The sequence below is a fragment of the Semicossyphus pulcher genome, unplaced genomic scaffold, assembly GCF_022749685.1.
Source record: "Semicossyphus pulcher isolate SPU_LCO1_2020_fin unplaced genomic scaffold, fSemPul1.0.p SCAF_5, whole genome shotgun sequence".
In the NCBI taxonomy this organism is placed as follows: domain Eukaryota; kingdom Metazoa; phylum Chordata; class Actinopteri; order Labriformes; family Labridae; genus Semicossyphus; species Semicossyphus pulcher.
In genome coordinates this window covers 31,510,854-31,523,080 of record NW_027211726.1, presented here as the reverse complement: position 1 = coordinate 31,523,080, position 12,227 = coordinate 31,510,854, and the positions used below count along the sequence as shown (strand labels likewise).

Below are 12,227 nucleotides of genomic sequence, written 5' to 3'. Positions count from 1 at the left end.
CTTCTTCTGGTGACTCTTTTTACTCTTTTTTTTAATGCTGATTTAATTACAGAATCTGAATCCAAAGTTGAAACTTGTGATATGTGACTAAAGTAAAACACGGATTATGACTGTAAACTTTAGATTATTTTTCTTTTGATTTAGTTAACATTTCTGAGGCCAAAAGCAGATCAATACATTTTTTCCCTTTAAGTTTGTTTCTAAAGAAGAAGTACAAATTGATGCTTCTTCTACCAGATACCCACGACACTGGGTTTGAAGTTATTTTAGGCCTCGTGATGACTAATCTGTATCTTGGCTGTAAATACAAGGTCAGGATTTAATGTGCTACTCAGGTAGAGGAGGAAGATAATCAATAGTGTTTTGCTCAGACGGTTGCCAGGCTGAAATGTCAGGCTAGTCTGAGGCCTGCTCATGCTCTCTGCTCTGTAGTCTGTAGTCAGGAACCTTCTGCTTGTTAGACGAACAAACAGCTAACAAGTGTGTTTGCAGTCATTTCTAAATGCCGCCACCGTGTGCAAAGTCTGCGCTGATACTTGATTTAAATCACCACTCAGAGCCTGAAGCATGTCGAACCTTTCCTAGCATAGAATGAACAAAGTGACCAAATGCGTTTGTTTCATCATGACCAACTGGTTTAAAAGCTGTTTTATAATCTCCTCTGCGGTTTGGATGAACACACAGTGATGTCATGATGTTATGGGCTTAGAGACTACGTTACAGGCTGGTGTCGTGGGAGTGTACCTGGCAGACAGCGGCTAATGAGAAGATGCTGTAAATGTAGAATCCAGGTTTTTACAGAGCTTGACATATACCTGTTGGCCTCTGCTGCTTTGAATTTGACCTTCTCCTTTTAATCTGTTTCTTTTGAGTCTGCCAACATCGAAGCATCGCAGTAAGAAATCATTAGAGTGCCCTTAGAGCTCAAAGTCCTGGTGGCATTCTGTGGACGCTGAGTTCAAGTGAATGTTTTTTACCTGAGTCTTAAGAATAAAGAAAATTTAATGGGTCCATACAATCAGACAAACAATCCATTTTTTGAGATGTGTTTGGCACAAGGAGAAATGTTGCCCTGACCGTGGTACTGAGGAAAGGTCAAGAGGTCACTGAGACTTCTTCGATGCCTGTGTGCTGATGAGAGCTGCTGCCGGGGTTGGAAACAGCAAAGGTCTGGAGGAAGTCTTTAAATCTGATAAAAAATAAACGTCTACTTGGACTCCTGGATGAACTCATTGGATTATGGTCAAAGGTCAAAGGTCACGCTTGGTGGGACCCCTCTGTAATTAATTTTTGGACAAAAGTCAAAAACTCATAATAAAATTTCACTCAAACGTCTAAGAGGAAAAATGATGCAGTGATGACATTTTTTACCCAAAAGGTCAAAGGTCAACTGTGATAACATAATGTCCTGGACAAACACTCATTTCGTCCCATTCTTGTTCCTTAGATATCTCAGGAACATCTTTAAATGTGGCACAAACATCTCTTCCTCTTCGACTCGAGGTTAAACAGATTAGAGTTTCAAGGTCAAAGGTCAAAGGTCGCATGAGTTGTCTGTTCGTCCAGTTCTTGTGAATGTGATGCCTCAGCAGAACCGAGGGGGGATTTTATATAATCTGGTTTAATTCATTCTTTTCATGCGTCCCAGCGGACGAGCTCGTGTACCTGTTCGTTCTGAGAAGGTGAGAAGGTTCTACTGACGACCTCACACTCTGCAAAGGAACACACACAGACGTTCTCTGGTATTATGTTCCTTCTGTTAATGGTCCTTTAATGCAGGTCTCGTTACGCTGTTCAAATAATTTCAATACACAGATATATCCTCCGTCCCAGCCGCAGTTACACTGTCATTCTTTTGGAAGCATTGAAGAAGGAGGCAAGGCGGGAATCCTAATTTGTTGAAGTGTCCGTAGCATCACGTATCAGCTTTTCTTTGTGGAACCTCAAACATTCCCAGCCTCGGTTTGAAGATGAAGTTTTCAGTGTAACTTTACACCACGATGCATTATACATCACAGAGCAGAAGCCGAGCTGTGTTAGTTTTAGCATGTGGTTGTATGATTCAGAGATGTGGTTGCAGGAAGGAAGATGGAGATGCCTGCAGGGATAAGTTTGCACTGTGTATGTGTGAACGTTACAGCCTCAGGAGAATGAAAGCAGATACATCAAATGATAAAACATGTCCTCCTTTGTTTGCCGCTGAGGAGATGCAGATGATCATTTCCTCGTCTCTCGCTCTGGCTGCTGACGGACGGACGCAGCTTCTGTTTGCACGGCGGGGATTTCTGAGGACGATTATCCTCCAGAGATTGTCGTGGAGCTGGGGACCCCCTGCAGGGTGATGAATAGAGACAGGGAGGAGAGGGAGGAGAGGTGTGGAGGAGGGGCGGCATCCCCGAACACACACAAACAGCTCTGCACACTCAAACACACACCCTGTCTGACAAAACAGGCAGAGGCATCAGACTGCGGCGCTTTTACTGAGATGAGTTTAGAATCAGATGGTAAATCATAGCTTTGTCATAATGCTCTGTGATTTGTTAAAGATGCTGAATGTTTTTCATTTTAGCATAAATACAAACAACAAATACACTCTTTTGTTCCTTGTTTACCAGCAGATCAGCGGCACAAATAGCAACCAATCCTAGAGGATAAAAGTGCAATTTAAACGCTCTTTAAAGGGTATAAAGCAAAGTGCAGACTACATGACTTTTCAGTTGGTCTGTCTATGAGATTTGACTTATAAGACATCAGAAAACTCATTAAATTGATCACCTAAATCCTGTTTGAGACACCTTGGCTAATCAATCCGTTCCAACGACAAACATATCTTGTTTTTTCGACTACTGACGCAACATCTAAGACAGTTCACAACAACAAGACAGTCTGTCAGAACCACATCGTTCATGTTGATCTTCACAGGCTCTATTTTGGTCAGAGGATGTCGTCCATGCCTCAGATGGATGAAAGTATTTGCTTGACAGCCGCTTCCTCCTCCGAGCGTTGTAAATATTTAAGCATGGTATGGCAACACACCCGGACAAACTACCAGCTACTCATCCAGTCTTCTGAATGCTGCGAGTATTCGACCGAGATAAAATGTTCCGCGCTGCAAGGCCAACCTCCGACACACCTAAAGAGCCTGTCCTTTGGGAAATACTACCCCTGGAGCTCTGGGGGTCTAAATAATGTTTTTGGGACTTTATTCAGACCTGCTCTCTGCAGTGGAGTAGCTCCAAGTCCCTGGGGAGAGCTGGTTTCCCTGCGGTGTGTCACAAATGGAGTGATACGTTTGCTTTCAACCAACAAAAAGGCTTTAACACAAAAAACTTCATGTTGCCACAGTAAATACAGGGCTCTCGACACAGCAACTGTCATTGTAGAACACATTAACTGACGTTAGCAAGTTACCGCAGACTAGTTAAATGTTTTGTTTGATCGAATGCCTGGAAAAAGGGCAACAGAGTGCACTGGACTATGAAAGAAGAGGTTTTAATACCGGCACCGGTGTCACCTTCTGCCACGACATGGATTTTGCAATACCGTCGTTACCGGGATAAGCACTCGTTTCAGTTTTTGTGCAAACACGAGGGGGATTTACTGCCCCCGCTGTGCATGCAGAGTCTGTGTGTCACCTGCCGGTAAACTGTAAACATGCACGTGACGCTGCAGCTGTCACAGATGTGCCTGTGGGACGACCGAGGTAAACGGGAGTTACGCGAGTATAACCGTTATCAGCAGCACCTCGCCCCGTTACGTTGTGGCAACGTAAATGGACCGTTCACGGAGCGGACGTGCCGCAGACCGTTTGCTTTTAACGGCTACACCTGCAGCACACACGCAGCGTGATGTGGGTGTGCTGACAGAAAGCAGGAGACGGTAAGCTTTCCTTTAAAAAATGACCTTTTTATTTATATGATTATTTGGTTCTATTTTTATGAGTTTATAAAAGTTCCACAAGTGAACATTCAGTAAGAAGAACCCTTACATAAGGAGAAACAACATTTGACGTTAAAAAACACATTATTTCAGGGCCAGTAAATTTGTAAAGTTCGTGGCCCGGCGTGCCAGTGGAAACTTGTGCTCATTGTCGACCCCTGACATACATTTGAAACACCAAACCTGAACCAGTCCCTGGTTTAAAGCTCTGTGGAAGAACACAGGGATTAACTTTAAACTCGACTCTGGCACTGAAAGCAGCAGTTTCAACACTTTCCTGTCCAACCCTTGATCTGACCTGAGACCCACGGCAAAACCCAGTCCGACTTGTACTTGGGCCCACTGATGGGCTTTCATTACCTGCATCGCGAAGGTGAAGAACCATGAAGACAAGTGGTCTGGTTCTGACAGACAGGTCTTGATCCTGCGAGGAGCTCTCACTGCTCCATCGGTTCTCACACAGGCTCGGTCTCTCACAGCCACACACACAACAGCTTTGCAGCTGGAACACCTGGAACACACCTTTCAGACAGTTATTCAGTGAGAGTGTATCAGAAGTGACCGAACTCACAGATCACATTAATAAACAGACATTAACCAAAGTGCTTTACAGAAAATACGGAGGAGTCAACAGCTACACATACAGTGTGTGTACATATAGGTGTGTTTAGCATCTGATTAAGTTCTGTCTTCTTCCTTTATATTTGGTCTGATTTAAGGTTTATTCACTTTCTCCTACAGTTAGGGTTTCTTAAAGGTTCCCATTAGGTCTGTTTTCTTCCCGTCTATCACTTGGTTCATGTTGAACGCTCTCTTTGGTCAGGTTTCAGGTAACAACTACTTGTTTCATATTTAGATACACGTCATGGTGCGTGAAAGTCTTTTTCTTTCACACGTAACTGGACCTCAGTCTCCTGCATTGTGTGAAAGAGCCGTCGCCTCACATAGCAGTCCCAGACAAACTGTATACGTCTTAAGTTTAAATCTTTCCTACGGTTCTGTAAAGATGGATAAGTCGATTTTAAAGTAGCAAACATAACAGTTGTAAGCAATGTAGTGAAATAAATGATATCTGAGGTACAAAATAGTTCCGAATACGTTTAATAATCAGTGTGTCATTGAGTTGTCCCTCCTCCACCCTGAAATAACTGCATGTTGACACCAGAACAAAGAGATTAAAGGGTTAAGAAATAAAGGAAACCCCAGAAGAAAAATTAGTGTCAAACCAACTCAACTTGTTAACAAGAGACTCACAGTCAAAATAAAGTCGAATGGCTTTCAAGGAATTAGAGATTAACAGATGTTAATCTGCAGAGAGCGACAGAATCAGAGGTCAACAAGTTATAGTCTCTCCTTCCGCTCCGTGTTTCTCTTCATCTCTTCTCTCTAACTGAGCCTGTGTGGGCTTACTTTGTTTATTTCCGTACTATTTAAAGACTGAGAGGCTTTGCTCTGAACGATGCATTTTAGTTACCATCCTGCAGGCTGCAGGGATCTTCATGTTGGTCAGCTGAATAGTCCACCAGGGACAACATTTGGAGGGATTAGCATCACATTTCCCCCCGGGTGAATATGAAGCTGGTGTGACCTCTGACTGCTGTGTCCCCTGTCAGACCAAAATACAATCTTTGCATTTTGTTTTAGCCTGAACGATCTTTTCTCCAAACTATGACCGTCACAAAGAATCAGAAGAAACCCTCACAGTTTGGTTGATGCACCAAACCTACTTGGTACGGGTTAGGAGGAGATGTAGTAAAGTTACAAGAAGCAAAAATCCCTGGGATGTAAGGCACAGCCCCTGGTAATGTTACAGTGTTACAATTTCATGTAGCAGGCGCTTTTGTCCAAAGTGACAACTGAGAGTTAATACAACACAAGCAACAAGACAGGAGGGAACGGAGTCAGTAAGAGCCAACAAACAGCTTCAAGTGCGAGTGATATGAGCAGTGGAGTGATATGAGCAGTGGAGTGACGTGAGCAGTGGAGGGATATGAGCAGTGGGGTGATATGAGCAGTGGAGTGATATGAGCAGTGGAGTGACGTGAACAGTGGAGGGATATGAGCAGTGGAGTGATATGAGCAGTGGAGGGATATGAGCAGTGGAGTGATATGAGCAGTGGGGTGATATGAGCAGTGGAGTGATATGAGCAGTGGAGTGATATGAGCAGTGGAGTGATATGAGCAGTAGAGGGATATGAGCAGTGGGATGATATGAGCAGTGGAGTGACGTGAACAGTGGAGGGATATGAACAGTGGAGTGACGTGAGCAGTGGAGGGATATGAACAGTGGAGTGACGTGAACAGTGGAGGGATATGAACAGTAGAGTGACGTGAACAGTGGAGGGATATGAACAGTGGAGTGACGTGAGCAGTGGAGTGATATGTGCTGATTTGAGTTGATTGAAGACCAGTCGTGCTGCTGCGTTCTGGATCATCTGCAGACGTTTGAATGTGCGTGCAGGAAGGCCTGCCAGTACGGAGTTGCAGTAATCAATGTGTGACATGGTGAATGGTAAATGAATTGCACTTGTGTCGCGCTTTTCTAGTCTTCAGACCATTCAAAGCACTTCCACACTACATGTCACCTTCATCCTTCCACACACTGATGGAAGAGGCTGCTATGCATGGTGCCAGCCTCCAATCAGGGACTAACTACATTCATACACCTGCATTTTGGGGGATCAGTGTCTTGCCAAAGGGAGCTTTGACATGTAGACTGTAGCTGTCAGGGATCGAACCACCAACCTTCTGATTAGGAGACATCCAAACTTCCACTGAGCCACAGGCCCTCCCATTAGGAGAAGTACCTTGTCTCTAAGGAGTCCCCAGCCTCAGCTGTATGTCCTGTTCAGCGCTAATTAGCAAACGTTAGCATACCAACATGTTAAACCAAGATGGTGAACATGGTAAACATTATACCTGCTAAGCATCACCGTGTTAGCATTGCTCCTGTGAACATGCTAGCATTAAGCTACTAGCTCTGTGTGTCCTCATGGGCTGCTAACATGGCAGTATGTATAGCGTATGAGGCTTGTTTGTTTGTGTCACCGTGCTAACCCCTCCTCCTCCCCGTGTCAGGCGGGGGTGTGCGGCTGTGAGGAGGGCTACACTGAGGTGATGACATCAGACGGCCTGCTGGACCAGTGCACAGTCATCCCGGTGCTGGAGATCCCCACCGCAGGAGACAACAAGGCCGACGTCAAGACCATCCGAGCCTTCAACCCCACCCAGCCCGAAGCCAGCTCACCGGGCAGGGCGGGCCGCACCTGGTTCCTGCAGCCCTTCGGCCCAGGTAACACACCTCGACACAGTCTGTTTTTATCAAACAGAAATGTGTTTTTTTTTATAAAAAAGTAGAATATGAAGCAAATATAACCAGGAGAGGAGGGAAAGTATGTAGTGTGATGATGTAACACTCACCAAAACAAAGAAAATCTGTCCTCCTTCAGTCTGTACCAAATTATTCAAACCAGAGGAGCCATTGTGTGTAATTGCTGAGAGCACAAAATTACTGCTTACTCAGCTATTAAAGGAGGGACGAAGGAGGGGTGTAACACGGCAGCCAAACAGGAGGTCATATGAAAAAGAGGATGAGATGATGGGGAAAGGACAAAAGAAATCAGGGACCAATGAAGAGAGGGGAAAAACAGAACGAGGGCGGAAAAGGTGAAAGGAAAAAAACAGCAGTGAAGGAAAAATTAAGGATGCTTTGACGATGAAATGATCTTCTAAACAGTTTTTACTCTCCATCTATTCTTGTGTTTGTTTAACCTTTGTGTAATAGAAATGTAAACAGTTTTATCCACACTAAAAAACCACTCAGTGTCATGTGTATAACTCTACTGCCCCCTTCAGCTTAGAAATGGAAATTTAATTGCATACAGTGTATAAAAAGTGTGTGTGTGTGTGTGTGTGTGTGTGTGTGTGTTTCTCTGTGCAGACGGGAAGCTGAAGACCTGGGTGTACGGAGTCGCAGCAGGAGCGTTTGTTCTGCTCGTCTTTATTATCTCCATGACGTACTTAGCATGGTAACGTACCTGCACTTATTTACATCTTTTCTCTGTGTGTCCAGACCATGTGATTTGTGTCTATCTTTATGTGAGTTACCATTTATGTCACCATCCATATATTTTTAGTGAAGTAATGGAGGTCCTGATGAAGCAAAGACAGACTTTGATCACTTAGGTTGCTCCAGCTGGCAGCATCTTGGAGGACTGTAATTTCTGCAGTGTAATCGTTCAGGGAAAATGAACCTGATTAAAGTGCGTCTTGTTGTTTCCACTGACAGGCTCAGGTTGTTATTCTAAGTGTGTGACAACATTGCAGAAAGGATCCCTACAGAGACAGACCTTTTTGTTAAAGAGGAAGAGGATTTTACAGACGTTACATCGCTCTCTGCAGAGACACCAGACGTCATTGACAAACACAGGGATTTAACCTCACGTAACACGGTACTTTGCTGGTTTACCACTGCCTTGATTGTTTTGTTTTTTTGTGTTATTGAGTTTTACACAAATATAGTGTTTGATCCAACCTAACCATTTAAACCACCAAACTCACAAAATAACACAAACAACACAACTGATCAAGGCAGACGTACAACAGCAACTTCCCTGTTCTGCAAGGTTAAATTGCAGATTTTGTTAATGGAGTTTGGTGATTTTAAAGAGAGTGATGTAACGTCTGTTTCTTGTTAAAATAAGGATCTTACCTCAACCAAAAAAAAGTCTATCTCTGTAGGGAGCCTTTCTCAAATGCTGTCAGACTCCAAAGATAACAGTTGCAGCCTGTCAGTGGAAACAACAAGAACATTTAGTGGACGTATTTTAATTAGGCACACTAACGTTGCAGGCAATGCAGCCGGAAAGCAATCTACTCGAGCAATTCCAAAAACTTTTGTCATTGACGCCCAAAATATTTTAAAAAAGTTCCCAGGTTTAAATAGCAAATTAACCCTTTAAGGCATTTCACCTGGGTGTGACCTCCTTTACATCACTGCTTGTGTTTATTCATTTATTCAGTTAACTTCATTTAACTTTTTGTTCCCTCATCATTTGTCAGTTCATTTCTTGTTTTTTTGTCTCCACCTTCACCCTCACACTCCCCGCCCAGTTATTGTGGTTGTTGCCTTTGCTGCAAGTCAAGCTCCGGTCCCCCCCCAGACGGGGTTTACTGGATGGACCCACACAGCTACACTGTGCCTTACATCTGCCCTGCCTGCCAGATACTAGAGCAAGAAAAGTTACAGCGGCACAGCCAACTCCACCAACAACATCAGCAGCAGCAGTATGTGGCTCTGCTCCAGCAGCCTCCTCCATCACAACAGCAGCCACAGCAGGAGCAGCAGTCACTGCCACCTCCTCCTCCTCACTTTGAAACGCTCATCACATAGTCAGGGCCTCAGCTCAGCCCCTGTTACTCTCTGTGCCTCACATTCATATGTGCCCAAACACGTCCGGTGCCTGTGCACTCTTTCACTGGATCACTTCCTGGAGGTGAGCCGTCCAAACACACCACATAACTGCAGGGTGCTCCTGTAAACATAATCTGCAGCTCTTTATTTATAGCTATTATCTTATCATGTTTTCAGCGATCGTGCAACAGAATTTTTAATTAATTCTATTATTAAATACTAAAACTCCCTGCGCCTACTTCTGTACTGTAGCTGCTTGTATCATGCGACGATGTGAGATGCCAAAATAGAGAAACTGCAGGTGCAGTTTATTAGTTTTTATTGGGCTCAGAGTCAAACTGAGTTTTAAACCACAAACATCTAAAAATATCCATCATGTGAAATATTTTATCACAATAATTCACAAATGATAAATATGCATTATGACTTTAAGATCCTTATTAAGAGGCCAGTCGTTCTACCTGAAGAAATCAGGATACAATTCTACCCTCTGCTGCCACCTGGTGTTCGTCTGTACACATTTCATTTCATTCATTTTCAGTCACTGTCGTCCATTTTTCTATTCTCATGAGTTTAACTGAATGAGAAATGTGTAGTTGAAATATATTGTCACTGTAAACAAGGCCCGTAATAAATATGATACAGTATTTATTTATCTCTTATAAGTACAACTTTCTGCATGCCTGTAGAGTATAGTCACGCAGAATAAGTCATTAATAAGTGCATTAAGGGACTAATTATCAGCCAATATGTGACTAATATGATGCTAATAAGCCACTTGTTAATGTGTTTATCTTAATATATCAACCTGAACTTGAACAAACTTTAAGCGTCTGTGTCCACTAACAGCGCTTTTTGTCGCCGCGCTCTCAGTTGAAAGAAGTTCAACTTTTGGAACACTGCCGCTCTCATCAATGTCACTTCTCCCTCATCAACCAACCAAAATCAAGAAGGGGCAGGACTTTCAAATATCAACAATGTCGGAGGAGAAGCTTATCCTTTCGTTGTTTCGAGGGTATAGTTTCCAGGTGTAGAGCTGCTGCTGATGCAGGACACGATTCCTGTGCATTGTTTTCTTTCCGTGAATAAAAGCAAAATAAAATAGCAAATATTAAGCACACAGAGAAATTTAAAACAGACTTAACTATCAGTACCGAGGGAAGCGCAGGTGCCGCCAGACAACTTTGGTAACCTAGCAACAGTAAGGGCCAGTGAAAAGCACTCTGAAATTGAGGTCGTGGGCGCTGCCAGCGCAAAAAACACCGACACAGGCCCTAAAGGGGGAATAAACAGACCATGAAACTCTTGTATGAATAATTTTGACAGGAGAACTAACTTTGGAAGACTTGTTCAGTTAATATAACTTATAACGGATTATGAGTAAATTAAAGAACAGTTCACAAACCAGACCACGCCATAGTTGAAGTAAGGTGGGATGAGATGGGGTCAAAGTAAGGTGGGATTAGAGGGGGTCGAGGTAAAGTGACATGAGAGGGGGTCAAGGTAAGGTGGGCTGAGAGGGGGTAGAGGTAAGGTGGGATTAGAGGGGGTCGAATTGTTTAGAGTTAACTGGAGCCGTCAGGAATCCGGGGGTCAATACTTGCTCTCTGATTCAGCATCCCCCAGTGGTTCCTGTGATGAGATAGGAGAGAGGAGAGGACTGGGGTTTTCGGGGGGCGGGTTTTGGGAACTGAGGAGGGAAGGGTTAGGCAGGCTTATATGTGTACACACAGGTAATTGTATCAGGGAGGCACAGGTGTGAGAGCTAGTGAGACACGGGTGATGGAGTTAGTGGGGGAGGCGTGGTCCTGTTCCTGAGTCTACGATATAATGACTTCATTAGTATGGTCCATAAACTCACTTAGCTTCAGCACTCTGCCTCTCACAATGAATTCACTCTGGAAAAGTTAAAACAAAGCTGTGGTTGAATCTCTAAACATTTCTTCATGTTGTCTGTCTGCAGCAAAAAGCCAAAGAGGCCGCAACGACGGCAAATGAACAACAGACTGAAGCCGCTGACTCTGGCTTACGACGGAGACGCCGACATGTAGAAGTCTTCCTGCTGACCTCGCTGACCTACAGACATTCGTCCTCCTGCAGGACACTCAGGGTTTCAGAGGAAACCCTACTGATGTCAGGGCTGCCGCTGGGCATTGTTCAACCTCCAGGTGGACTCCCCGGGAAGATGATTCTGCCAGAAAGAGAAACCTCAAAGATCACGACACTGAATCCATGTCCATTAGCAGCCTTGATGTTCCTGTCCTCTTTTTTATTTATATTTTGATACTTTTTTTCACGAGAGCCTTCATGAATTCTTTATCTTCTTCTGGAAGTCTGCCTTTGCTTCTCTGCCATCTACTACTGCCGGTAACATCCAAACCATGGACGTGGGGAGGGTCACCTGAAACAAAGATTTTGCTCTAAAGCACAAATCTTCATCGATGTTTTAGTTACTTTTGTCTGAGCTGAATGGGATCATCTCTTTAACACTCTCGTCTTTCTTTGTCCCATGAAGAACATTTGAACTCCTCTGTGATGCTGTGGTCTGGCTCCATCTCACCAGAAAAGATCAAACCAGAGAAGGAAAGCGTGATGATTCCCAGAGCCACCGTCACTTCTGCCTGCCTCTCCCTTCTCCGTTTTTCAGGCATAATTTTGCACTATATTAGTGCAGCATGATATGTACTTATGTCTAGCTTTGCCATAGGAAACTGCCTCTCTCAATACAAGATGGTGTACAGTCTTGTGCTAGAAATGTAAAAAAGTAGACTTTTTTTTGCAAAGGAACTCACCAATGTTTGTTAATATTTTTCTTCTATTACCTCTTCTGTGTGAAACGATGGGACGCAATGTAAATAGGACTTTTTCTGTCTTC

General features: G+C 43.8%; 1 protein-coding gene across 1 annotated transcript in view; it reads left to right on the top strand.

Moving 5' to 3' along the window:
• thsd7aa (thrombospondin, type I, domain containing 7Aa) overlaps window positions 1-11,971 on the top strand; it is a 155,784-nt gene extending 143,813 nt beyond the window's left edge. The window contains exons 27-29 of the mRNA XM_069681280.1: window positions 7,018-7,231; window positions 7,880-7,967; window positions 11,316-11,971. Coding sequence (XP_069537381.1) covers window positions 7,018-7,231; window positions 7,880-7,967; window positions 11,316-11,403 — 390 coding nt within the window. The 3' untranslated portion in view covers window positions 11,404-11,971. The remainder of the gene's footprint in view (window positions 1-7,017; window positions 7,232-7,879; window positions 7,968-11,315) is intronic.
• Window positions 11,972-12,227: the final 256 nt, after the last annotated feature.